This window comes from Falco biarmicus, chromosome 1 (genome assembly GCF_023638135.1).
Source record: "Falco biarmicus isolate bFalBia1 chromosome 1, bFalBia1.pri, whole genome shotgun sequence".
Taxonomy (NCBI): Eukaryota; Metazoa; Chordata; class Aves; order Falconiformes; family Falconidae; genus Falco; species Falco biarmicus.
In genome coordinates, this window is record NC_079288.1 from 960,552 (window position 1) to 985,926 (window position 25,375).

The 25,375-nt window shown below is 47.7% G+C and overlaps 2 protein-coding genes across 10 annotated transcripts in view; both read left to right on the top strand.

Annotated features, from left to right (window-relative positions):
• The window catches only part of RNF213 (ring finger protein 213), a 55,015-nt gene extending 43,713 nt beyond the window's left edge, over positions 1–11,302 (top strand). For 2 of the 4 annotated variants that reach the window (XM_056335059.1, XM_056335051.1), the window contains exons 49-66: positions 528–638; positions 882–1,124; positions 1,786–1,867; positions 2,488–2,522; positions 2,840–2,934; positions 3,666–3,825; positions 4,142–4,322; positions 5,138–5,232; positions 5,802–6,053; positions 6,365–6,497; positions 7,201–7,284; positions 7,661–7,841; positions 7,966–8,167; positions 8,315–8,392; positions 8,699–8,896; positions 9,716–9,805; positions 9,912–10,090; positions 10,616–11,302. In XM_056335059.1, the coding sequence (XP_056191034.1) occupies positions 528–638; positions 882–1,124; positions 1,786–1,867; positions 2,488–2,522; positions 2,840–2,934; positions 3,666–3,825; positions 4,142–4,322; positions 5,138–5,232; positions 5,802–6,053; positions 6,365–6,497; positions 7,201–7,284; positions 7,661–7,841; positions 7,966–8,167; positions 8,315–8,392; positions 8,699–8,896; positions 9,716–9,805; positions 9,912–10,090; positions 10,616–10,769 (2,553 nt within the window). In that variant the 3' untranslated portion in view covers positions 10,770–11,302. The other 2 variants (XR_008821288.1, XM_056335069.1) reach the window with 2 other exon arrangements.
• A 6-nt stretch (positions 11,303–11,308) lies between these two features.
• ENDOV (endonuclease V) lies at positions 11,309–23,110 on the top strand. Of its 6 annotated transcripts, none has more exons than XM_056335253.1 (9): positions 11,309–11,443; positions 11,909–12,080; positions 13,265–13,399; positions 13,881–13,920; positions 14,023–14,135; positions 14,246–14,314; positions 14,970–15,095; positions 21,680–21,756; positions 22,801–23,110. In XM_056335253.1, exons 1-9 carry the CDS (start codon positions 11,400–11,402, stop codon positions 22,829–22,831), a joined length of 807 nt encoding a protein of 268 aa, XP_056191228.1. In that variant the 5' UTR covers positions 11,309–11,399; the 3' UTR covers positions 22,832–23,110. The 6 variants fall into 6 exon arrangements, with proteins under 6 accessions (XP_056191228.1, XP_056191238.1, XP_056191218.1 ...); XM_056335263.1 differs by having other exon boundaries at positions 22,804–23,110; XM_056335223.1 differs by lacking the exon at positions 11,309–11,443 and having other exon boundaries at positions 11,483–12,080; positions 22,804–23,110.
• Positions 23,111–25,375: the final 2,265 nt, after the last annotated feature.

Below are 25,375 nucleotides of genomic sequence, written 5' to 3' on the forward strand. Positions count from 1 at the left end.
GGCAGATAATCAAAGTTGCTTTTTGCCCTCTCTCTGCCTTCCTGTATCTGCCTCACCTTGTACCTTGCCATGCAAAAATCAAAGTGATCTCTGTGTACTTGTAACCTTTTTCCAATATGTATTCTGTGTATGAAAATTTTCAGGAAGAAGTGTGCAAACAATGCACCTTTGAATGTCTCTGTACTATCTATTATCCACTGGTTGTGACTTACTCTTTTTTTTTCCACTTGCATGTTGATTTGATTTGATTTGCAGGGAAGGCATGTGCAGGCTGCTGCCTAGTGAGATTGCAATTCCAACTGGATGTTAGAAGAATAAAATACTTGAGAGGTTTCTGAGATATAACTCTGTCAGCTTGAGTGCTGGCAGATTACTCGTTTATGGCTTGAACAGCCATTTCTGCATGATGTGCCTTCATTTGTGGGGAGAACTTTTACCACAGACCTGCTGAAGCCTGCACACCCAGTAACTTTAGCTGTGACAGCTATAGCCTGTTCTCTGCCATACCATCAGTTCCTCTTTTCTAGGCATCTAGCAGCTCCCCGGCTGTACAATCTGTCCATCTGCTCCTGGCTATTTTCAGGGAGGTCACTGCCCTGTATGGACTTAGTGACTCGAGTCTTCATCCCAAACAGCAGGTAAGATACTTCACTTTGGAAGCTTGTGACAAACATGCTTCAGGGATAAGGATGAATAAGATTTGAGTCATTGGTGGAAGAGCCTTTTGTTCTTCTGCCCCAAATACAGTTATGTCCTGATCTGAGCAGACTGGAAATATTTTCAAAGCAGGGGCAATGCAGTATGGGAAGCAGCTGATAGTCCTCTTCAGTTTGGTGGGTAATATCATGCTGGCTTGATTTCTTTTAAATATGTGCTTCCAGCAAACGGATGCTATGACTGAGTTCATCCAGAACTCCCAAGTCCTGAATTCTCCAGACCTGCAGCACCTTGCAGGTTCTCTTGTGATGAATGCACTGCCGTTTTTGACGGTGGATCCTCAAAGCTTAATCCGCAATGGAGCACTGATTGAAATGGCTGTTCACACCACTGCTGTCCTGCTGTGCGGGCAGAACCCTGTCCTGCAGCCCCTGAGGAATCTGGCATTCCATCCGCACACCATGGAGGTAAGGAGCTTTAACTGAGAGGACAATTCAGTTTATTTCTGGTTCTTCCATGTATCTTCTGGATCCGCTGTAACCTAACCTTTCTTAACATCAAAAGCACCAACCTGTTGTTTCAGCTGTGAATTACCGATGTATGATTTCTACAGTGTTGTTGGGATTAATTAGCACAGCACAAGCTCTGGACTTGATACCTTTTCAGAGTACCTCTGCATCCTGAGCAGTATCAGGCAAATACTTTGTGTGAGGGAGCAAGTCTGAAAGCAGTTGGCAGGTCACACTGTGGAGACCTGTGTGCTGTAGGGGGTGATGGCTCCTGGAGCCCTGGGCTGAGTCAGGGTGGAGGGATCTGTGCCTCTACTTCTGGCTATCCAAGCTGTAAGGAAAAGTGCTAATACACACCAGGGTACATCAGGCCATCCCCAAGAGGAATCTGGTTCAGGGTGTCTAGAGAGTGCACATGCAAGTCTAAACAATACTGACAATTTTTAAGAGTGGATTTTCAAAGGCAGAATTTGAAAATGTGAATGTATGTCATCTGCATGACCTCTGCTTTCAGATGTCTCTTGTTTCCATTAATGAATCAAGAACCAGTGAGTGACTGCTACAGGAGAGAACTGATTTATAGATTCATTTGTCATCTTTTTTCCTTTTTCCTCCTTAGCACTCTTTTCTGCCTACGATGCCAGAAGATATAGTGGCTCAGGCGAGGGCCTGGGAAGGAGTGGCCACTCTGCGCTGGTACAGTAAGTGCTCCTGGCTGGCTGTGAAAGAAACTGAAGGATAATCCCTGGGTTTTGAATGAAGCTGTTCCGAATGTGAAGACAGACACTCTCCTCAGCATGAGTTATCCTTTGTAAATTAAGATTTGTAGCTATAGTTTATGTAGTTTATATAGGGTAATGCACCAGAGTGCTTTGAGCTTCTGCACTCTCAAACTTTGTAAACAACTACAAGCTTGAGACTAAACAGAAGACCTGTCCTCTTACTTCTGGCAGTGTTTAAGTGCTGTGAGCAGAAGAGCAGTCCTCTGCCACCTTCAGCTCTGTTTTCCACAGTAGGATCTTACTGCGGACTAGGAATCTGGGTGGGGGAATGTTCACGCTTACCAGCCCATTTGGTACTCAGTAGCAGAATCTTTCAGGCTTCCATTCCTTGTTTCTCAAGGAGAGAAGCACTGAAAAATTCTTTGTGTTCCTACATGGGCCTATTGCTCCTTTTGAGATTTGGGATGTTCAGTGCCTTTGATTGGATCTTGGAGTGTATTTCTTGCTCCAAGATAATGGTCCATGTGAGAGGAATTAACAGGGATTTCATGAATGTCTGTCTTGTAATACTGTCCTGTTTTGTTCCTCTTTCTTGGTAGCATGTCCAAATGGCCACCCCTGCACTGTAGGAGAGGTAAGAATTTGAGACTGATGGGTTTTTAAGCAGGAGGTGTTTTCCACAAACTAGTTTTTTTTACTGGTTTTAATGTTTTATTGCACATTGGTTCATCTTCTAAACTCTATATTACTAATCATTCTGCCATTGTAATGTAAAATTTAGAATAGCTTATACCATAAATGTAGCAAACAGGAAAGGCAGAGGTCCTTTGCAAGTATATGGCAGCTTTTGAGTTAACCAGTTACAGCCTGGATTATTTTTTTTTCATTCTCTTTCTCTGGTGGAGAGGCTCTTAATCTGGAATTCAGTGTTCTCATTTTACCTTTTGCTAGTGTGGCCTCCCAATGGAAACTAGCCGCTGTCTTGATTGTGGTGCTCAGGTTGGAGGGGAACAGCATAAACCACTGTGTGGCTTTCAAGAATTCCGGTATGCTTTCATTCATTAACCTTTTCAGCACTAAATGATGCAGTACTTGCCTGTCATACTTTCAAGGCAAAAGGTACCAACCACTTCATGCTGCTGTCTGAAAGGTGGGATTCCCCGTTGGCTTGGACACTGGTCTCTGTGGGAGAAGAGGCTGAGCTGTTAGGAGTGCTGGTATAATTCTAACTCTGCAGAAACTGGCTTAACATAAGATCTTGTCAAGCTGCTGGTTTAGTTTTTCATTTCCCTGCTCATCCAGGCTGATATAAGTTACGTGGTTTTACACCAACATATAGTGACAGGCAATGCTTTCTTAAATGGATCAGCATGACTGAAGAACTTCTACCAAAGCTCCCCTCCTCCTTGATTGTCTGGATCAATACTTTAATGTTCTTACACAAGGGCTGTAAGTTACTAATTCGAACAGCAGTGGCTTCTCGTCAGTCCAGCATGGAGTTGGCTAATCTCACCCTACAGGGCTGGATGTTGCCTCTTTCCGAGAAAACATATTAGGAAGAGTTGTCGAAGGAAGAGTAATCAGCCAGCAAAACCAAATAAATTGACTTGTTTGTGTACAAAACTTACTGGAAATCCTCATTCCCCTGCAGCACTTCTAACTGGCAGCTTCTATGGCGTTCAAAGAACTTATGGGTCAAAAAGACAGTAGTGGGTATCAAAGACATCTCTTGTGTGTCTTAAGGCAAAAAAAAATCTCTATATATACTTTCCAACAGGAGAAATGAAGACAGAACTCAAACTGGCCATATACTTGGAGATCCACAGCAAAGAAAAACAGTGGGAGTGTCTGATCGAGCCATGTCCCCAGTTGTCTTTGTTCTGATGCGCTTGCTTACACATTTGACAATGTTACTGGGAGCTACAAAAGATCCTCAGGTACCTTCCAATAATAGTGGCTGCATGAAATGTAGTGAAACCTTTGTATGATGCTGGTCCTTTTCATCATATTGCCAAGTAACTAAGGCAGGCTTTTAAGATGCAAGACCCAAATTCACTTCTTTGCTGGGAGTGATTTTGGTTCTTTCATGCACTTGCATGTGTGCAGCTACCCTCGTACCTGCCTTTATTTGTTCAAGTGGTAGGAATCCTCTAGGATGCAGTTGACTTTCTGGTGAGACTGTAGTTCTGTGCGACATGTGCTTGAACTGGGTGTTGCTGGCTATGCTTATTCTTGTCTTTTGTTGCTCTTTAGTCATTGGAAAAGATAATCAAGCCACCAGTGAAGAACTCAGTGCATTTCCTGCAGCAGCATATTCAGGAGGACTTGGCACAGCTGACAATAATTTTGGGGAAGAGTGTGGACGATTCCGTCAACATCTTTCATCTTGTCCTCAGCAGCCTTCTCAAGGACCCCCATCAGCACCCAAGCCAGTGTAAGGAAAGTGACCTGCTATATCATATTTGCAAGCTATATCAGCATTTTAAGGGCAGCACTCATTTACCTTTGCTAACAGGCTGTTTCTAACAAGAAGCAGCTGAGCTGATGAGGAAGATCCATAAGTCTAAGGGTTGTTTCTTACTGTAGGGGGTGAAGAATTTTTGGCTGTTTACTTCTCTTTTGGTCAAGTATTTGAGCTTGCAGGGTTTGGTGTATAATTCTGGAAAGGAATTATTGAATAAATAACCTCATGAAATGTTGACAGAGCTTTCAGCTCACAGCAGAGGTAGCTCATGCTGTGTATGTGTATATACTATACTGCCCTCTGAATGACTACCAAGAAGCTATTTGGTAGAAGAGGGATGGCAGAGTATGGTTCACAGTAGAATCTGGAGTTGAAGTTGATGAGTCATTGTCATAGAGGGATTTATATGTAATAGCCATGTTTTTAGTGTGTAACAGCACAAATCAGGATTCCAAGTGCTGTTCTTTGATCTGCCACTGATTGTGCTCTGACCTTGGACAACTTGTTTAACCTCTCTGGGATTATGACTGACTTGTACAAATGTCCACATAATTCAAATGAGTGACTGGACTGAAGCTTCTGAAAACCTGCAATCACTGTGTGCTGTTTTGAATGACACTCTCCAGCTAGACCAGGATGTGCTCATCCAGCTTCTAGGATCTCTGTAAATGGTCTTGCCTTGTCATGCTAACTTGCAAGGATGTCACATCTGGAAACTTGGAGAATCTGTGCTTTCTTTTAGCTGAAATATTGCAGATGTAAGAGTCTAAATATTGCTGTTGCAGGGCCAGTTCAGTTTGATGATGTGCTCTCCACCAAGGAGAAGAGAAACAACTGGGAAAAAGATGTTGCAAACACAATTATTGTTCCTGAATTGGAGGTGAGAAACTTGCTGTATAAAATTTCAGCAGCTGTGTGCAGTTCAAAGTTGACTAACTTGGAAATCTGACCTGCTGTAGAGTATCTGTGCCACGCTTTTCTCCCAGCTATTCCTAAAGCCAAGCCATCTATGACACCACTGCAGGTTCACTTCAATTTGTAAGGGTCAACCAACTTTATTCTGTCTGTGGAAACGAGTATCTGAGACTAGAGTTGTGCTATGATGATTTTGTATAGCTGGAAGAGCAGAAGTGTCTCAGCTCAGTTGAATGTATTTGTCCAAGTGAGGATTAATTTGGAACAACTATATGCTATCTGCCTTCCCTGGCACCCACCACCATATACATAATCTCAAGAATGGAAGACCTGTGAGTTGCATGAACTGGAGAACTTTATGGTATAAACAGCTGTCTTGCAGTATGTTTTATATGCCTTTTCTAGGAGTTCATCTTCTGCTTTGACATGCTTGTGTCAATTGGTCATCATAGTGTAAGGGAAATAGACTCTAGTGGAGGTTCAACATGGCAGGACACTGCCAATTCTGATACTTTTTTTTTTTTTTAAATGCAGGATTTGGATAAGAAACTTCTGAAAATAAATAGACAAATACAAAAGGATGAGAGAATTTCTTCCAATCCAATAGTGAAAATAGTGTATGGCGACCCAGTTGCTTTCCTGTCCCAGCTGCCAAGGGACAGTCACATACATCATTCCAAGATGTGGAGCTGCCGAAAGAGGGTTTCGGTGGAGAACTTGGGCCATGTAGTCCAGCAAAAGAATGCAAAGGACAATGTCCCTCTCCTTTGGAAGTTTCTGCAGAAGGTGAGTGTGACAGAGGGATGAGGGACCACGACGTTCAGAGATCAGTTTGCAGAATCACAGTCTGGTTGAGGTTGGAAGGGAACTCTGGAGGTAGTCTGGTCCAACCCTGCTCAGGCCAGTTGCCCAGGACTAAACCACTGCTGGATTATACAGTGTCCTTGTCCTCATAACTTCCTATAATCTTGAGAACTGCATGTGTAAAATATTTTTTCTTTTAAACATTTAAAAAGTAATTTCATAAAAGTATTCAAAAATGGTTTGTCCAACAACAACCTTACTCATAGACCCCCTTTCCTCTTCTCCTCTTCCAGGAAACAGAATTGAGGCTGGTTAAATTCCTACCAGAGATTTTGGCTCTGCAGAGAGATTTGGTGAGGCAATTTCAGAACACCGCTGATGTCAAACACTGCTCAATCAGAGACTTCCTCAACGAATGCCCCTCAGGTGAGAAGACTGCCAAAACTGTAATTAGTGAAACAAAAAGTGCTGGATAGTCCAGTTGAAAACAAAGGTGAAAACTTCTCTTGATCTTACAATCTTAAGCCCTCATATTTTCCTTTTAACTCCCATCCAAATGAATTGGAGACCTTAACCCTTGAGTTATGCTTGGAAAAGTCATCAGGTGTCTTTAAAGATAATTTAAGCACAGGAAGATTGTTCACAAGGGCTGGGGGCTCTGCTCAGAGATAGGCAAGTTAAATCCCTCAATGCAGCAGTGGGTACGTTGAATTTTCAAGCTCTGCCCTAGATCAGGGCCTGCCTAAAAGGTGGAATAGATGTCCTTCTCTTCCATTCATGAGCAGCACATGGGCATTTTGTGGCAACTCCTTCAATTGCACTTAAGTACAATTACTTACTTTTTTAAGTACTTACAGAAAAGTACTTAAAGGTTATGCAGAATCAGACTGAGGATCTATCTAGCCTTGTCACCTGGGCCAACAGTAGTCAGTAGTGGAAGAATACAAAGAAACAGAGCAAATGACTCTGATACAATTAGAGTGTTTTTAATGTCTGTTTAGTCTCTTTGCATCTCTTTGAGCTGTTGCCTAGAGTTCAGTGGTGTGCTTTGAGAATTCTTGTATTACAGAGAATCATGGTGTTGCCAGTGAAAGGTGTTTCAAGGATTTGTCTTTCTGTTATTCCTCAGATGTGATGAGGGACCTGTTACAGAGGAGAGTGAATGTGTTTCTGTCTGTTTGGAACAAGCTGAGAAGCTCGCTGGACACCAACGGTGAGTAGCTTTCTTTGCCAGCATTTTTTCAAGAGTGATGGAAGCGAGGGCTTGCCAGTTGCTGGACCACGCTCCTCTGCTACTCCTCTTTGATAGTTCACATTCCTCCCGTAAGTGATGCTGAGGCATATCCTCAGAACTGACCTTGGCCATTAAAGGTTTAAGATCTAGGTGCAAATAGAAGAATTTGTTTCCCTCTTATAGTATTCTCACCTGAACTTGCTCCCTTTAGTGCTTATATGTAATGGAAAGAGCACTGCTTTTCTCTCAGGTTCTATACTTTCTCCTGACCTGGGTCAGCTCAAGAGAGGCTTGGTCATCATGGGCTAGCTTTAGGCGGGCCACCTCAGGCAGTCTTCTCTGCCTTTTATTTCAGGGGAAATTAAGCTTCCTAAAGGCTACTGTGATGCTGACCTGACCCTGGACATCAAGCTTGAGGTCCTTCTGCCACGTCGACAGGGGCTGGGTCTCTGTTCCACAGCCTTAGCCAGTTACCTCATTGGTCTGCACAATGACTTTGTCCACTCGGTGAACAAACTCATCAGGGAAGACGATAGGTATGTTGCTATTCCAGCTAGGCATTTCTGGGGGCTCTGTTGTATGACCTGCTACCATGCAATCGGCTTTCCCTCCTTCATAAAGGCTCCTCGCTCTAAGTAGAGGCTCTTTTCTGTTCTGCAGGTACTTGATCAGTCCATCAGAAGTGGCTGACCTGCACTTGATCAGCTATGAAGTTGATAGAGACCTGATCCCTCTGATCTTGTCCAACTGCCAGTACAGCATGGAGAAGGGAGGGGAGACGTTGCAGGACTTTGATCTGGAGAGGATCCAGCAGCAAGTCATCAGCAAGTTCCTGCAGGGGAAGCCGCTCATCACCCTAACGGTAGGACAAGGCAGCTAGCTGTGTGTTCTGTAGACAGCTTCTTGGCTGATGCTGGAGCCCTGCAGAGGTTACTGCAGCTAGGCATGCACTGCAGCAGGGTAAGCGATGTTACCAAAGCTTTACAACCATGTGTTTCCCTCCTGACAGGGAATACCTACCCTTGTGTACAGGCATGATCGCAATTATGAACAGCTGTTTAATGATGTCAGGAATAAGCTGGACCAGGTGAGTTTCTGCATTGGAGGAAACAGGGCAAGCATGTGACCCCTGGCAATCCTGAGAAACGCTGGGTTTGTGTTCTGTCACTTGCCTTGTTCATCTGAAGGCTCATCTGCTAATCTCCCAGCATGCCTTAAGTAAGTACAAACTTGCCTTTTGTCAGTCAGGATTTAATGAGGAAAGGGATATAGTTAAATATTTTCAGTTTCCTAAATCAGGGGCTCTGCCATCTTCTACGACTTTAGCAACTTGAGCAGCAATAAGGACTGGCTCTAGACTAATACTAGCAACTACTTTGGCTTTGGTTTTCAGAGTGCTCTCCCCAGTTCTGTGATGAACATGATCACCGGGGAACTACAGTCCTACAGTGATGTCTGTGATGCTCTGTCTGTTACTGAAATTACCTTGGGATTCCTGTCCATGGCTGGAGAGAATGCCGAAATGCTTCTGACTGACTACATTGAAAATGTTCTGCAGATGGGTGATCAGACGAACCCTCATGTACTGCAGGTGAGTCCTGAGACCAAAGCTCTTGTTCTTACAGGGTAAATTCTACACTGGTTTGTACTAAATCCAGCCAGTCTGATCTCCAAGCTCAGCATTAGTTCAGCTTGAAAAATATATGTGATAGAATTCTCTCTCCACCATATTCATTGGTGAGGGGGAAACAATTTTCCCTTCCCCTGCAACCAGTGTTTGCAAGATGGAGCATCTACTAGCTTGTTGATACTCAATAGGTTCTTGCAAAACCCAACAGAGAAAAGTCAGGTGCAGGGTGAGTGCGGAAGGTGAAACTCTTCTCTGTAGATCCAGGCTCTTCTGTCAGCACCAGGAAGGAGAATTCTCAGTTGAGTGTCAGCATAACTAGTTGCAGTGCTAAAACTCCGAAAAGGGAGAACTTTCAATTATGAGTCAGCTTTCAGTGACACTGGCTTGCCTGGTGCTGAGCAGGATTGAAAATATCCCTTTACCTCTCAGAAGTGGTGTTGGGGGGAAGGTTTTATCTCCTAATGATGTGTGAAAAGAGGTCCTGTACCAGTGGCAGCAAAGGCACTGCGTTATAACAAGCATGTGTGACATAGCCCTATCACTTTCCCACTCTGTTTCGTGATACCAAAAGGATGGATTATTGAAGGCAAAATAAGGAAGAGAAAGAATTCGGTATTGCTTCTCCACCCAGGTTAAAAGGGCTCGGTGAGCTCCCTGCTGAACTCTTTGTGCTTGCATTGCGCTGCAGTTTTGACCTGCATGGGCAGGGCAGGGTGCGGACAGGTTCCTAAATACATCCCTTACATCCAGGTTCACTCCATATATCTGTTTTTCTTTCAGGCTTTCAGACGATGTCACCTAAAGCACAACATAGCACTATGGCAACTTCTCTCTACGCGCAAATCTGAGCAGCTTCTGCGCCTCAAAAGGGTAAGGTGCACTGATAACTTAGTGCCTAATCAGCTGTTTCCTCTTCGCAAAATGAAGTTGCTCAGATGTGTATGGTTGGTTGTTTTTCCCCTCACTGCATTTTTAGGATCCTTTTGTAGATGTCAGTACAGTCTACAAAGCTGAGCTCACTCCAGAGATGGCCAAGCTCCTCAACACCTTCCTTATCCACACAAGGCTGGAAACCTTCCTGCAGGAGCTCCATGAAATTATAATCTTGAAGCTGAGACGTGTCAAAGATGTGGATGAATTAAGACCCACGTGGAGGTAAGTTATGCAGCCCAAACCAAACACAGTTGTTATTAACTTGAGCTTTTCTGTCTCTGAAAATGCTTGTGATGGAAACTGTTCCCTTGGCAAATGACTGTCATGATTGACACAAAGCAGAATCATCAACATTAAGAATATGCAGCTAGTTCCAAGACACACTGCCTGTTTCTGGCACGTATAACTCTTAATCTTACACAAGTTATTTTAGGAACACTGCTGGAATATACCAGGAGCTGCTGTTCATGGGCGCTAAAGATAAATGCAAGCACTTCTGGAGTGGCTCAGATGAGGACACTTGGCTTTCCATGCGCACAGCTTGGCCCTAACAGCTTGGTTCTGACCTGCAGCCTCCCATTTCTGGGTCCTTTAGCCTCTCTCTAAATCTGACTGCCTGTTTAATCTTTCTTATTACAAGAGACACGTGTTAAAACTCTGTACTTAATATTAGTGTACAAAATATTATGTGGCAGTTGTAGTTTGCGGTACATTATCTATTAATACTACTTTTGCTCTGTTTTCTAGCCTGAAGGAATCACTTATTCCTTACCTTGACGAAAAAGACTCTGAGTTGGCTACAGAGCTGCAGGAGCTGTTCCCAGATGAGATTCTTCTCTCTCACGCTACTGCTACATGGCGAGCAGCTGCGCTCTTCAAAAGGGAGTGCTGGGAGGTCTAGGGCAGGCCTGCGCGCCCCCCCCCACTGCCGTGGCCCAGGGCCTTTGTGCCACAAACAGAGGGTCTTGGGGCAACTCTGGAACCTGGGCGAGCTGTTTTTTGGGGGTTGGGTGTTTGTTTTGGGCTGTGTTTTTACTGACTCCAGTACCAACAGCATGAGGCAGAGTCTGGGTGCATTCATGCAGTGGAAGGATGGTGGAGGAACAGAAGGCTGCGTGGCAAGGCAGAGACTTTGGAAAAAAACTGCCTGAAAAAGATGAAGGATTTTTTTTTTTAAAAAAAAAGCATCATTCTGTGATCCTGGGAAAGGCTTTTTTTTTTTTTTTTTTTTTTTTTGCAACCTGCATTCATTTTGCCACTGGTTGTCTCGGCCTGGCTCCCCTGGCTGCTGCTGGGGGTCCCCGCTGTCCTGTCGCCGGGGGCTCAGCACCGCTGCGGAATCGGGGCCGAGCTGGCAAAGGGCCGGGGCGCTGCCGCCCCCGGGCTCTCCCTCCCGCCGCCCGGGAGGCGTTTCCTAATAAAGCTGTTTCTCGAGTCTCGTCCCGCCTTGTTCCACGCCGCGCCCGGAACGGCCGTTCGCCGCCTGCGTTCCTGGGGGGGGGCGCGGCCGCGGGGCCTTCCGCTAGCCGCCATGGCCGAGCCGCCGCCGCCCGCCACGCTCCGCCGCTGGGAACGGTAACGGCGCGGCCTGCGCATGCGCGGGGGCGGTGGCCATGGCAACCGTGCGCGGGGGCGGCCCGCGCCTCCGGCCTGGGCCTGCTGCGGGAGGCCGCGGGGGTCCCCCGTCGCTTCCTCTGGGGGTCGGGCCCGCCGCGGCGGGGTCCCCTGCCCTTCCGCTACCGGGGCAGGCCCGGGGCGCCCTGCAGCCCCACGGCCCCCTTCACCCCGCGGTCCCCTACCCTGCCGCCCCACGGCCCTCATGAGGCGACACGCACAGAGCAAGGGCAGTTGCATCCCCCAGAGGCAGCAGAGGGGTTCCTCTGTCCCCACAAGCCCTGGGGTCGGTTGGGAAGAGCCCCCCGGTCTTCCGCCCCCGCGGTTGGGGCCATGGGGGCAGGGATGGTGCCAGGCCGCGGTGCTGGGCCTGGAGCTGGGGAGGACGGGCACCCTCCTCACGGTGGCTCTGTGGTCTTTCACTAGAGAGCAGGCACGGTTGAAAACCAGCGTGGTAGAGGAGGACACTGAGGAGTGGCAAAAGGATTCACGTTTTACAGGACTGGAGAGAGTGGGAGGTGTGGACTTATCTTATATCAAAGGAGATGACACCAGCGCCTGCGCCTCCCTGGTGGTTCTCAGCTACCCAGCTCTTGAGGTAACAGCACGGGAACAGTTTCACCCCTTCCGTCCAGGTGTGCGATAACAGTTTTTATAGAACACTTAACACAGAGGCTGTTACCTGCTGTGCCTCTGCCTTGCAGGACATCAGTAAGTTATCGCATGTATGTTCAACAAAGCCTCCGACTGTTGGCAAGAAAAATGAACAGAGTAAAAAATACGTTTAAGGATTTGGAGAGAAGTTAAGAAAGATGTGATGCAAATTGCTCCTAATTGCAAGAGGTTTGTAGGATTACTGGGAGTTTACAAGGTGCAGAGAGATAGCTTTAGTATGCGTTCAATTTAGTTGGTAAATCTAAAAATACCGTGATGAGATGTAGTCTGTGGTCAGGCACAAAAGGCTTTAGCTGGTTTAGGTATGTGTTGAAAATAATCAGTCTCACCCACTACCCAGAAGGAGACAAAATGGACCGTTGTTATTCAGTGCTGATTGAGAGGAAATTAAAGCATTTGTAGCACTCAAACAGCAGATGTCTTGTTTGGGAGTTCTTGCTAGGAATCAGCTAATAATATGGGATGTAACATGTAAAAAGCCTTTTCAAAACTGCTGAGAATCTCACATCCAACAGTCATTTTACTTGAATTAATAAAGATTTTTGGTCTCTTTCCCAGCTTTCAAAATGATATAAAAATTGTCTTTCACTGTAAAATCTATAACAAGCAGAGAAATAAAGTTTGATACTGGCTGCTGGGATTTTTATGAACTGAATTTAAAATCCTGCCTTGATTCTTGACTTGTCCTGCATGATTGTTTGGGGTTTTTTTTTTATTGGTCCTGTCTTACAGAGTGTCTTTTGGCCTATCCCTGCACAGAAACAGACACCCTTTGATAGTGCTCTGACTAGGTGAACTCTGAGGTGCCCCCACTGTCTGTTAGAATAGCTGCTCTAATTTTGTTTCAAAGACTTCACTCTCAGGCAGGGTATGATAGGTGATGTCCAGCCCTCTTCTGTCAGCAAGTCCATTATCCATCCACTTCTCTGAGTGAGAGACTGACACAACCCGGTGGCCTTGGCTTTGTGGGAGAGATCCAGAAGCAGAGTATTTTTAAAAAAGATGAGAATAAGGGATATAAACCAGAGGAGATGCCTCTGAAACAGTCAGGATCTAACCAGCAAAGTCCTGAGGGTCATTGTCTCTGCACTGTCTTACTGCTCCCAGGTGCTGTATGAGGATTGCCGGATGGTGGCTGTGAGCGCCCCATACGTGGCAGGATTCTTGGCTTTCCGAGAGGTCCCTTTCCTGGTAGAAGCTGTTCAGAGACTTCAGCAGGAGGAGCCCAAGCTCAGACCTCAGGTGTGACATATTTCTTTGTCCCAAGTTGAGATGTCGTGAGGGTACAGGGTGCTGCTGAAAGGGGTTCTTCTCTCTCCTGAGACTGTGGTATATGGCTGTTTTCCACTGGCAGAGCAGAAAGTGCGATGTCAGAGTTGTGTTGAGGCATCTATTGCCCTTTCCTGAGGGAGCAGGGATACTGAGCCCAGAACAGCCAGGCCTTGACCATGGGAGTCCCATTCTGCCTGCAGCACCAGTGAAAAGCATTGCCAGCCGCTAAGAGCTCACATTGCTGATCATAAAGATATTTTCCAAGCTAAATGATTCTATGACTGTGATTTAGTCAGCTGTAGACACTACAGGAAGACACTTACAGAGAGGAGTAAAAGAACTGAGAGAGACTTCCTCACAGGGCCAGCATCACTCTTTGCTTATTGGAGTGGCTCTCAGTGCACAGGAAAAAAAGTTGGTTTTTTTCTTTCCTTTTTTTTTTTTTTTTTAGGTGGTACTTGTAGATGGGAATGGCCTGCTCCATCCAAGAGGTAGGACTTTACTGGAGAACCCTGGTCTCCAGGGTCCCTGTACTGCTGCTTGAGATTCCTGTTCTCTAGTGTCCTGCAGTTACAGTGACTTCTTGTTGGCAGGATTTGGTGTGGCCTGTCACCTTGGAGTCCTGACAGATCTACCGTGCATTGGAGTGGCCAAGAACCTCCTGCATGTGGATGGCGTGGTCAGGGATGAGCTGCACAGAGAGCAGGTTAGGCTAGGCTGGGAATTTTATTTCCACTCTTTAATATGTGGCTGTCCCAGTTCTCTTGGGATGTAAGTACTTCCTAACAAACTGATCTTGTGTGTGTTTATCCCTAGATTCGTTCCCTGCAGAGGGGAGGAGATACATTCCCACTGACAGGCACATCAGGGAGAGTCCTGGGCATGGTAAGCTGTGGGAAGTTTCCTATTTGCTTGGCCATCAAGTCTTCCAGCTTTTTGTAGCTGAGAGCACTGGAGAATGTTGTCTCTAAAGTGGGACTGTCTCAGTGATGTTAGTTCAGTGTGAACAGGTATCTGGTAATGCTGCTTTCCCCTTTCTGTGAGCTCAGACATTTGTAGAAGGAGTTGGCAGTTCAGGTGTTGGATACGTTCACGTTCATGGCTATGGCATCTGAGGTGCTGTGCTCCAGCACCCCCGTTCATGAGCCGCAGTCAAGGAGAGGTGCCAGTTCTGTAGCAGCTTGCCAGGATGCAGTATGGGAGCAGCTGGCTCAGAAGTGTGCTGCACAGGAAAGGGGCAGGTGTACGAAAGTTCCTGCGTCTGGTGTTACTTCAACATAGGCTGTATTAGCAAGTCTCTCTGCTTCCCAGAGCAGTGTGAGGCATTTTAGGAGGGGCCACAGTGGTCTGTAAGGGCAAACAGTCCCTATGAGGAGATACTGGGAAGTAGAAGAGGTTCAAGAAGGCTGGGGGTTGCCAAATATGGAGCCACCATCCCACCTTCTGAAGGCAACTGGCTAGCTTATAATTCATCTGCCACTCTGTATTTGTTAAAATAAGCCTCTTAAGTATTTGATTTTTCTTGTTTCTGAACGCACAGGTCCTGCGTAGCTACAACAGCTCTAAGCCGCTTTATATCTCTGTGGGTCACAAGGTGTGCCTGGAGACAGCTGTGCGCCTGGTCAAGTCCTGCTGCAGGTACCGGATCCCAGAGCCCATCCGTCAGGTACAAAAGCAAGGGAGCTGAGGAAGGGGAAGGCAGGCAGTGGAGGGGGCTGTGGTTGCCAAGCCTGTGGTGATATTTTGGAGCCTCAGTTTTCTACTGACTCCAACTGGTGTTCTGCAACTGGCACCCTTGCTGGCCTGTTTTCCCCAGCCTGCTGTGGTGTCATTTACAGGTCCTTCCTTACTTCTTGCTTGTTCTTATGACACAGTGCCCAGAAGCACACGCAGCCCTTACTGCAGACCCAGCCTGCCTGATTTCTTGGTTCCTCTCTGCAGGCAACTTTTGTGATGCTGGTGTTAATACACGGGACCTGGAAATGCAGTTTTCCTGGGCACTTTGAGCCTAGCACAGACTGCAGTGCTGCTCCTTTGGGCTTTTCCCTGCTACTGCACTCTGTAAGAGCTGCAGCTCTGGGCGGCAGCCAGCCAGTAGGTGACAGCACTGGATCACCGTCAGTGAGCCCAGCTGCCACAAAAGGCTCAGTTTCAGACTAATTAAATCACAACGGGGCTTGAGGAAAGGATCCGGAGAAGTGTAAAGCCTCTGGGACTTCTGGCCTGACAAGTGCTTCCCTTCTCTCAGGGTCACCCTGCTGTTGGTGGCTCAGGCAGGCCAGACCCAGCGACTGCCCAGGGAGCAGAGCCTGCTCAGATACCCATGTCGGTAACGTTGCCCTGGAACACGCCGTTCGCTTTGCTGCACTGCCTGCTTGTCAGGTGTCTGGCCACCTTTGCTCTGCAGCTCCTCGGCGCAGCACTGAGGTGATCCTGCTGAGGGCCGTTACAGTCTCTGCACACAGGAGCTTCTCATTGGTACTGCAGTGTTTTCTGAAAACAGAGTCTGGAGTCTGTGGTTATAGACCAGACAAAAATCTAACACCTTAAGAGCAAAACAAACCTTGAAGTGTCCATACCAGAACTGGAGTTTCTGATCTCATAAACCACTGCCTGCCAGACGGTAGTAGGCTGATAGATCTTCTTATGTAATCTCTTCCAGCAAGGGACAGATGTCTCTGCAGAGCTCTGAGCTAGCTGTGCATTTTGGCATGTTCAAAGGAAGGGGGAAAAGCACTCCCTTTGGAAACAAAAAGGTGTCTTGGAGCTTTTCATCACCCTCATTTCATTTCAGGCTACCTCCAGTGTTTGTGTTCTGAGACTCTTCCAGTTCTCTGACTGCGACCTTTATTTAGAGTGATGGATTGAATGGTTGTCACTTTCCTTAAAGAGAGAATAAAAATCCAAAAGGGAGTGTGTTTACTATAGAGATAGAGGAACGGCAGGAGATAAAGACACTTAAACGTTTCCATAGGACTTCTCCCTGGCATAGTTCCTCTGTATGGTAACTATCACGGATTCTGACATAGGACAGTGCTGGAAGCCTCAACTCTTGAGCTCTGAAAGCTGGAGTTAGGAAGTAGAAGGCTGTGGAGAATTCTGCCACAGATGGCTGACTTGGCCTTTTTGCTATGTTGTGTCCCCAGAACAAGCTTGCAGACCTGATGGGTAATGTGCTTAGAGCTTTCCCAGTGTTGTGAAAGACTTCTGGATCATGAGCTCTTAGTTTGTGTGTTCTGGTAGTCCTAGAAATATGTTCTTAAGATACCTCAGCTGCCCATACCTTCTTGAGGCTGTGTTTACGGTTTGTATGAAGGCAGTATTATGCTGCAGCGTGTGTAGGTGTAGTGCTGTGCAGCTGTTAGGGGAACTGGCCAGTCTCTGTAGGGTATGCTGTGTTTCTTGGGCATGCAACAGCATCTAGGCAGTGATCAGAAATGGTTTGATTTGCATTCAGCCCACAATGTGGTCGTGCTGCCAAAGGAACTGTGGCTGTGATGCAGGTGAGAGAAGGGATCTTTGAGAGAAAGCAGAGGGAAGTTTGTTGTCACCTACAATCAGTATTTACATCCCACTTAGTCCTACATCACATGTAAGTGCAAGGGCAACCTGGGAGAATTTTGCTTGCCTGAGGGTGATCTCTGCTGAGCCAGCTTGTGAGATTCTGAGGTTCTTCTGCAGAGATTTTGTCACTTGGAGCTGCCCAGACAGGGTTTGAAGGAGGCAGGAGTTGTCATCCCAGAAAAATAAGCAAAGCATTCAAACTGAGAGGCACTGGAACAATACCAAGCCCTCCTGAGAGCAGCTGCCCTTGCTTACTTCTGGCAGAGGTCAGAACCCCTCTCAGGTGTTTGCCCACGCTTCAAGCCAGCTCACACCCAGGATCCCCATGCACAGCGGGGAAACACAAGCTTTTAGCACTCTCCAGCTGACAAGGACTGCGCTGGGACTGATTCTTCTGCTCTCTCCCTGTTTCAGGTTCCTGGTTGGCTGCACACCAGCCTCCAGCTCGCTTGTTGATCCTTTTAGCTCCAGCTGGCACCTTGCCCAGCTGGTTCCTGCTGGCTCAGGACGTGGCTGATAGGACAGCCTGATGTTGCCTCAGCCCATCAAGAAGGACAGAAGTAGGCCTGCCCAGAGCTGTGAATTTCTGCAGGTCACTTCATGTGAAATACTAAACACTTGCCCATAGGAGAACTGAGAAATAAGCCATCATCCCTCTCCTCAGTGTGCATAGCTCCTGCTGCCCAGCAAGGAAATCAGCAACTGATATCCTGAAACTCTTAAGTCCCTTTGGATGTACCACTAACTGCAAGCTTGCTGTGTACACAGAGATCACCACTGCCCCTCATAAAACAGGCAAAGCAACAGTTCCAGACCCTAATGCCAGCACTAGTCCCCTCTGAAAATAGAAACAATCTGTGAGGATTATTACGGGACAGTTATCCATCTTATTGATTAGCCTCTTGGTTAATACGCTGGGTTAAGCTGTCTCTCAGCAGAACATGGGTGGGGTTTTTCTTCCTTAGAAAAGTGGTTTGAAGATGTGACTCTTGCTACCTTGGTCTCCCAATAGGGACTCTATTGAACAACTTCCTTCCCTTGTTATAAAATACATCACGTAATCTCTTATCCTGGAGTGATCAAAGTTATTTGTCAGTTCAGTTATGAAACTGTCCAATTATAGAGCGAAGGGGAAAAAAATCTCCCAAACAAACCACACCTTGTGTAACTATTTTTCATTCTCGAGCCTGCAGAATCGTTAAGCAGTTGTGGAGCTGCGTTTCCAGTGGTAAGCAGGCAGAGCCTGCACCTGAGAGGTCTGACTAGGAGCAGCAAGGATGGGAGGGGTGGTGGGAAGCTTCTTGAGGTGCGGGAGAGACTCTTCAGAAGTAGCATAGCGATAACAGTAGCAAATGCTTCAAGGACAGTCACTGGGGATGCGTTAACCCACTTTATTAGCATGATCATCATATGCTGTGAAGCTTTTCCAGCTGGGAAGGTCACATACTGCTTTTTAAGTGGAGAGAGACACTCTGCCTTTGAGGTGGGGCACAGCAGCTGTTCTAAAATGTCATAGCATAGCAGTGTTTTTGAGAAAGGTAGTTTCTAAAAAAGAAAAAAAAAACTTTGAGGGAATGTAAAAGTCAACTGCCAGTTCTTAAAAGTTGTCCAAGAGCCCAGGATCTGCATGCTTCTGATAGCATCTAAGTCTTCTGCGAGTATGGTGCAGCACTGGAAAGCTGAACAGTAACACTTGCGGGGGACAAGAACATCCAGTAAATGTCCAGCAACGCTTTCTTCCAGCTCTTAGGATTTCCGTTGCTCTTCTTCCTGCCCCACTCTGGCCACATGTTGTCCTGCGTTGCTGTTAAGACACAGCAATCTAATTTTCCTAGTGAGCTCAGGAGGACTCCTGTCACAGGATAGTGTTATCAGAAGAGGAAGGGAGGAACTGGACACTTGCATGAGGATGACTTTGATGAGGTGATGGCTCCAAGCTCAGTTTCAGATGAGGAGGGCAGTGAATTGTGAATTTTGTAGAGCCTCAATGTTACTCCTTTTGGTTTTGGTACTGGAAAGCAGAGCCTAGCGCATGGATATGGCCTGGCATGTAATTTGCTCCTGTTGTCTTCCTTGTCAGTTTTGCCTTTGGACTGCAATAGAGCCAAGGATGTGTGTCCTGGTTTCGGCTTGGATAGAGTTAATTTTCTTCCTAGTAGCTGGTGCAGTGCCGTGTTCTGGATTTAGTATGAGAATAACTTTGGTAACACGCCGATGTTTTAGTTGTTGCTAAGTAATGCTTACCCCAAGTCAAGGACTTCTCAGTTTCCCATGCTCTGCCAGTGAGGAGGGGCACAAGAAGCTGGGGGGGAGCAGAGCCAGGACAGCCGACCCGCACCAGCCACAGGGATATCCCACACCATAGGGCTCAGTATATAAACTGGGGGAATTGGCTGGGGGCTGCTGATCGCTGCTCAGGGACTGGCTGGGCATTGCTCAGCAGGGGGTGAGTAACTGTTGTGCATCACTTGGTTTTCTTGGGGTTTATTCCTCTCTCTCTTTTTGTTATCTCCTTTTTCATTACAGTTATTATTATTATTACATTTTACTTTATTTCAGTTACTGAACTGTTCTTAACTTCACAGGATGGGTTTTACCTTTTTCCAGTTCTCTTCCCTATCTCACTGGTGGAGGGGAATGAGCTATCCGCTGCATGGTACTTAGTTGCTAGCTGGGGTTAAACCACAACAACGTGCTTGTGTCTTGTCTCTGTTTGCTTTTAGTGGATGTTTTAACCTGCTTTAGCTGCGTAATTACCATCACACAGCCAGCTCATCAGGCACATAGGCAGGATGAGCCAGGCTCTTGCCTAGGGAAAAGGATATGCAGTAGACGCGTGGTGTGGTTCTCCATCTGTTGCTGCATCATAGAACTGCTGGAACAGAGGAAGGAAAGGGATGGGTACAGGAATGGGCAAGGCCAGCTTCTCTCATTTCATCCCATGTGCTCTTGAGAACTTGCCTGCTGGATCACCAGATTCCCAAACTCTTCACAGCCTTCTCAGTGTTCCCCCTCTCCATTTACAGTTTCCTGTGGAGGGCAGAGTCCTGTTTCTCAGCTGATTAGTGACCAGAAAAGTTAATCCTTTGGGAACATCACAGTGTCACAGGTATAAAGACCATGGATGATCTTGGAGTGCTGTGAGCCAGACTGCAGCCTGCACCTGCTTGCAGTGCCAGTGGGAGTCCCTGTTAGCATAGTCCTGGGACACAACTTCTGTTTCACTGAGTATACAGTGAAGGTTATTGCAGCAGTTTCTGGGGCATTCTGCTGCTCTGGGACTTGTCAATAAAATACTCCAGTAGTTCCCCACCTGTTGAGGAGGGATCTATGAGCCACTGTCTCATGCTAAACTGCCTTGCAGTGCCGCAGAGATCTGCGCTCACAACCATATGGTTTTGGCACACCCAACAACTTTTGGGGTACCAGGGGATGTACTGCTTTTGTGCATCATTATATGCTGAAGGATTTTGGTAGCTTTGAGCAAAAGCATTGAAGAATATCACAAGAAATAGAAGAGTGGACAGAGTCCTGGGCTCAAGGGGAGTAATTTTTTTAGGCATCTTTACCTGTGAGCATTTTGCTGATGCACAGGAGCTCCTCAGCGTTACGAAGACCTGCATGTAATCATGGCATGTGATCCCTTTATGGAGTGAGGGTGGTGGACCAGCACTTCTTGGAATGTCTCCTCTTGAGGGAAGAGTTACCTTGCCCTCAAATTTCTAACAAATCTATCTTTCATCAAATAGTGATGAGCTGTTGCTGGTGAAGGAGCTTAGCTGCTCGTTACATTTTCCTGCACTGCATTTGGACCTGCCTGCATGTGGAAGAACTCATTTGGGTTGGTTCGAAGGATGAAAGCACTAGATCACTCTCAGACTTCCGAGTCTCCTCCAGCCTGGCTCTGCTGCAGGGTTCTTCAAAGGGGTTGCAGTGTAGAGATAAGGCACAATGGAGAAGCAGCCCATCACCACAGCAACTCTCCCTTTGCCAGTGAAACTCTCCCTTTGCTTACTAAGCCTCTGGAAATCCTTACTGTCACTTCCCTGGACGATGAGGAGGGCATCTTAGGAGCTATTGTGCAGTGTAGGTGTAAGGTAAGGGATTCTAGCTGGGTCAGTGCTTGCCAGAAGGCTCACTGCCCTGCTGTGTGTGCTGGAAGCCTGTGCGAGGTCATCCTCTGGGTCCCATAGGAACCCTTGGTGAAGGGTGATGCACTCAGCTGTAGCCGGCACTTGTCGAGGAAGCCCAGTCTAGGTCCTGCTTTGGCTGTTCATCCTGCTGTGTTTGGGGTAGGTCAGGGCTGAGCAGACCTTAGGCAGCAGCTGGCAGGAACTGTCTGTGCCCGCTGCCTCACCTGCTTACTCCTGTGAGAAATGAAGGGGCAGACAGCAAGGGTTCAGCGAATGTCATTTCTGCTTCTGAAAGGGACTGTACTCCAGTATGGCTGGTCCATGACCCTCTTATTTCTTCTTTTTAAGCCTTCATTCTCCCAAGCAGCACGCAGTGAGGCACAGAAACCAAACAAGGAAAGAAGCGTGCAGGTTCCTTTTTGCTACACAGTCATACAAAAGCTGTTTGTGATGTACTGACATCAGGGCATGCAGGGGCATACGGAGATAACAAAGGGGAGGTACCAAGCAGGCTGATCAATCCATTTTCACTCATTTTTCTCCTTAATTCCAGGCTGATATTAGATCAAGGGAGTATATTCGGAAGCAGCTGTGTTCACCGCTGGAGGTCGTATCTTCTGGGCCCGAGAGGTAGGTGTGTGGGCAGCCCAAGCAGCTGCCTCTCCAAAGGGGATCTGCTCATGTAATGATCTTCAGTAATGGCATTAAGTGGACAGACGGGGTAACAAGGTGAGCTCAAGTGACATCAGGACATATGCTGCCTCCATAAAGGGTGATTTCTGGTGATTGTAGCCGTGGTACTTAACACGTTTCTTCCACAGAGCACTGTGTCCTAGGCTGGGGAAGGTCGCTGGGGATTTGGTCTGTTTCCAGTGCCTGCGATAAGCAAAGCACTAACGCCTACAGGTGTGGCATGAGGGTGAACAGAAATATCTTGCAGGGAGCTGGTTCCTGCCCCCAGAAAGCAAGGGGAGGGTCAGACACCCCCACTTTTACATAATGTAGACCAGAGACTGCTCTGTTTGTCGGTTTAAATCCTTAGCAAGTCCACCAAGGCGTAGGAGTTCCATGTGGTGTTGCTCTGCTGCCGTTTCAGCATAGTTCATAGTCTGTTGTAGGATTCCCCCAGACCCACACCAGTACCAGGCTGGACAGATACTAGATAGTCCTGCTGGAAGAGCTGCTTGGGGATGAACAAAAAAGCCCACTCTGCTCTGAGGGTCCTGATGGACCAGAAAGATTGAAGGCAGCTCTTACAGATTCCTTAGGACACCTGGATCGTGCAACTTACCATGCTCTGCTCAGCTCCTCTGTTCTTTGAGTCATTCAGCCAGAAGCAGAAGGGGTTTTCTCTGCTCTTGCAGTGGCAGTTGCACAGCGTGGCCAGGCCATGGGGGTACCCCTGTGCAGTGCCAGACTGAGTGTGCCCCATTTGTGCTAGAGCTTCATCTCTGATACCTTCCTGCCATGGCAGATGCTAAAGCTCACACAAAGGCTAGCAAGTTTGGGGGTCTGTGCAACAGAAAACCCAAACTTATCCATTTACGGCCATATATATCTCATAACCTGCATATCTGAGCCCCTTACCAAGTCACATAGTTATTTGCTCTTCTTGGTTTCTGCTGTTGGTTTTGGTTTTTTAAGTCTGTGACCCTTCCTTGTCTTTGTTTCTAGCAGAAAAAAAGAAGCTGAATTGGATGATTAGTCTGATGCCAGAAGAAGGTGCAGGGCTCCTTTTCACTGGATCCTCTCCTTCACCGAGACTGTGGATCTGTCGAATGCAACAGCCAAGTGCCCCCCCCAGGGGAGAGTAGTGCAAGGCCGTGTCAGTCAGGACAGCACCAGCCACTGTGCGTAGTTCTGGTGGGCTGGCAGAGCAGCTTCTGTTCAAGGATAATGTTTGGAGTTTACTTCTCAGGGCTGATTTTTGAATGTTGTAAAAATGTTTGTGTAAGCAAAGATGTACTTTTAAGTTTGCCGTGACTTTCTTGAGTACTTGGGCAGTTGCAGGAGGTGATGTACAAAGAGATGCTGATGCACTTAACATTGTTACAAACTGTAGAGCTGGCCTTTGGCTCCCACCACACCTCTGTGGCACAGAGACTTCCCTTCTCATCAGTTTTGGAACAGCTTCCACCCAGCCCCTGCAGCCTGTACTCACATCCACAGAAGCCCAGTGCGCAGCTCCGGCTGGTCCTGACAGACGGGCAGAGGATGCTGTGTTTCAGGTGGGCGTGTGACTCACGAGGGAGGGGACGGAGCCAACAGTCTGCTTGTGGATTTTGGAAAAGGCTCGGAGGTCTGAGCTCCAGAACCTGAGAAGATTTCTGTCTCTTTGGTGCCAGTGGCTTCTGTGTGCCTGCTGCCTTGGTGGCAAGCAGTGGCTGCCAGCCCTCGGGTCACTAGCTGTGCTGGGCATGTGGTGCTCTCCCATTGCTGGTCTTGGTGGGGACTTGCTCTGCATTGCCGCTGAAGCACAGCTTGGATGGAAGAGCATTATGGTACCTGGACTCGCTCAGTGTTGCTGTCATGCCCTGTGCAGTGAGGGAGGCAGGGGGCTCAGTGCAGACCAGCTCTTCCTGAAGGAAGGATCATCTCAGGGGAAAGGAGAATTTCCCATCAAGGAGAATGGGGAGGGAGGTCCTTCCTAATATACAAATCAGTACAATCAATACAATCCACAGATCCCAGGCTTGAGGTTTTGAAGGCTGAGTGGACTGGGAGCACTCGTGTTAGGTCAGGAAGAAGCTCTCTGTGCCCAGTACGCTTGGACCAACACCCATTGATTAAGCCATTTGTGAAGCTTTGCTTTAGCAGCAGAGTACAGAACAAACAGTTTCTATCCCTGAATCAATACAGCAAGTCTTGTCCAATTTGCAGGGCTAAAGCTTTTCCTCCAAAGGTGTGGGTTCCTGGTTCTGTTTGGGAGGTCATTCCTGGCTATTTCCAAAGCACAACAGGAGCAGATACAAGAGTTCTTGAACACAGCCAAAACTCTGGCATATTGATTTCAAAAACCATGGCTGTGTGAGATTTTAGCCTGAAGAGAAGGGATGTTTTCCTGGGGTTGGAGAGAGGTGCTCAGGGTCAGGACTCCTGTGGTCTGTTTTAAATGCTGCCAAGCACTTTTGCATAAATTTATCTCACAGCTTTTGTGCTCCTTTCTTGCAGCTACCTTGGTCTTGGTGCTGCTTTGGGTATAGAGGACATTCAGCCCCTTTTGCATGTCTGTGTGGCATCTGCGAGACTGGAGTCTGGACTGGTTCCTCCTTTGGTGCTACGCCCTGAGACCGGGTGGGAGAAAGGGCAGCAGTGCCAGGCTTGGCTCCCCGGGGCCTGGCTGGGGAGCTTTGTCGGGCTGGTCCTTGGGAGTGTTGAAGAGGGGGACGGGTGCTGACAGGGTGCTTCCCAAAAAAACCCTTGCTGATTGATATGTTTTAAAAGACAAAGCCAGAAGCAGCTGCAGTTTTCAAGCCCCGAGAAGGAGCCTGCTGTCTCCTGGGGAACCTCAAAGCCATTTTCACATGGGAGTTTGTTACGTGGGTGGACAGAGACCAGGAAGGGAAAAACGTCGCAGTGAAAGTGTGCTCCTTTGATCCCGGTGATGTGCGTGGGATTGGAGGGGCCGCCTGACAGGCCAGGGTAAGAGGCAGCATTTGGGTTTGTTTCTGACAGGGGCTTTGGCAGGGGACGGGATGCGGGAGGCTGGTGGGCAGCCCTCTCCGGCTGGGGGGACATGAGGGCAGCCGCCTCGCCTGGCTCCCAGTGCCACGGATGCAGCACCTCTTCTGACACTGCCCTGGCCCCCATCTCGAGGGAGCATGTGGAGATGAAGCCTCCTGAAAACCAACCTTGCTGCCAGCTTGAGAAACCAGGGAAACAACCGAACGCCATGAGAACAGCCTCCCCGGTGCTGCCACCTCCTTCATCCACGGCGAAGGCACCCGGAGCGGTCGGGGGGGCAGCGGGAGGCAGCTGAGGTGCCACTTCCCAGCTCCCAGGTGTGATGGGGACAGGACCCCGGCAATGAGCCACAGCCAGAGTGGGTGGCGGGGAGAGCTGCTGCAGCCTGGATGCTGGTGTGAGGGAGGAGAATTAGTCTGGTGATTAGCAGCGGTGGCCCACTCTTCCTGCGTCAGGAAACAGTCTGGCTTAACAAGGAAGGGCCTGCTGCGCTCAGCCCTCTGCATGTGAAAGCGTACTGGGGTGGGAACCCCCACACCCCCTAAAACCCCTCCTCTGCTCCCTG

Bases quoted from the DNA above. Each gene is read 5' to 3' on its own strand.
- ENDOV (XM_056335211.1), top strand. From the start codon at position 11,688: ATGAGGCGACACGCACAGAGCAAGGGCAGTTGCATCCCCCAGAGGCAG. The intron at 14,136-14,245 runs GTTAGGCTAGGC...GTTTATCCCTAG, and splicing joins ATGAGCTGCACAGAGAGCAG to ATTCGTTCCCTGCAGAGGGG. The intron at 21,757-22,800 runs GTAGGTGTGTGG...CTTTGTTTCTAG, and splicing joins GTATCTTCTGGGCCCGAGAG to CAGAAAAAAAGAAGCTGAAT.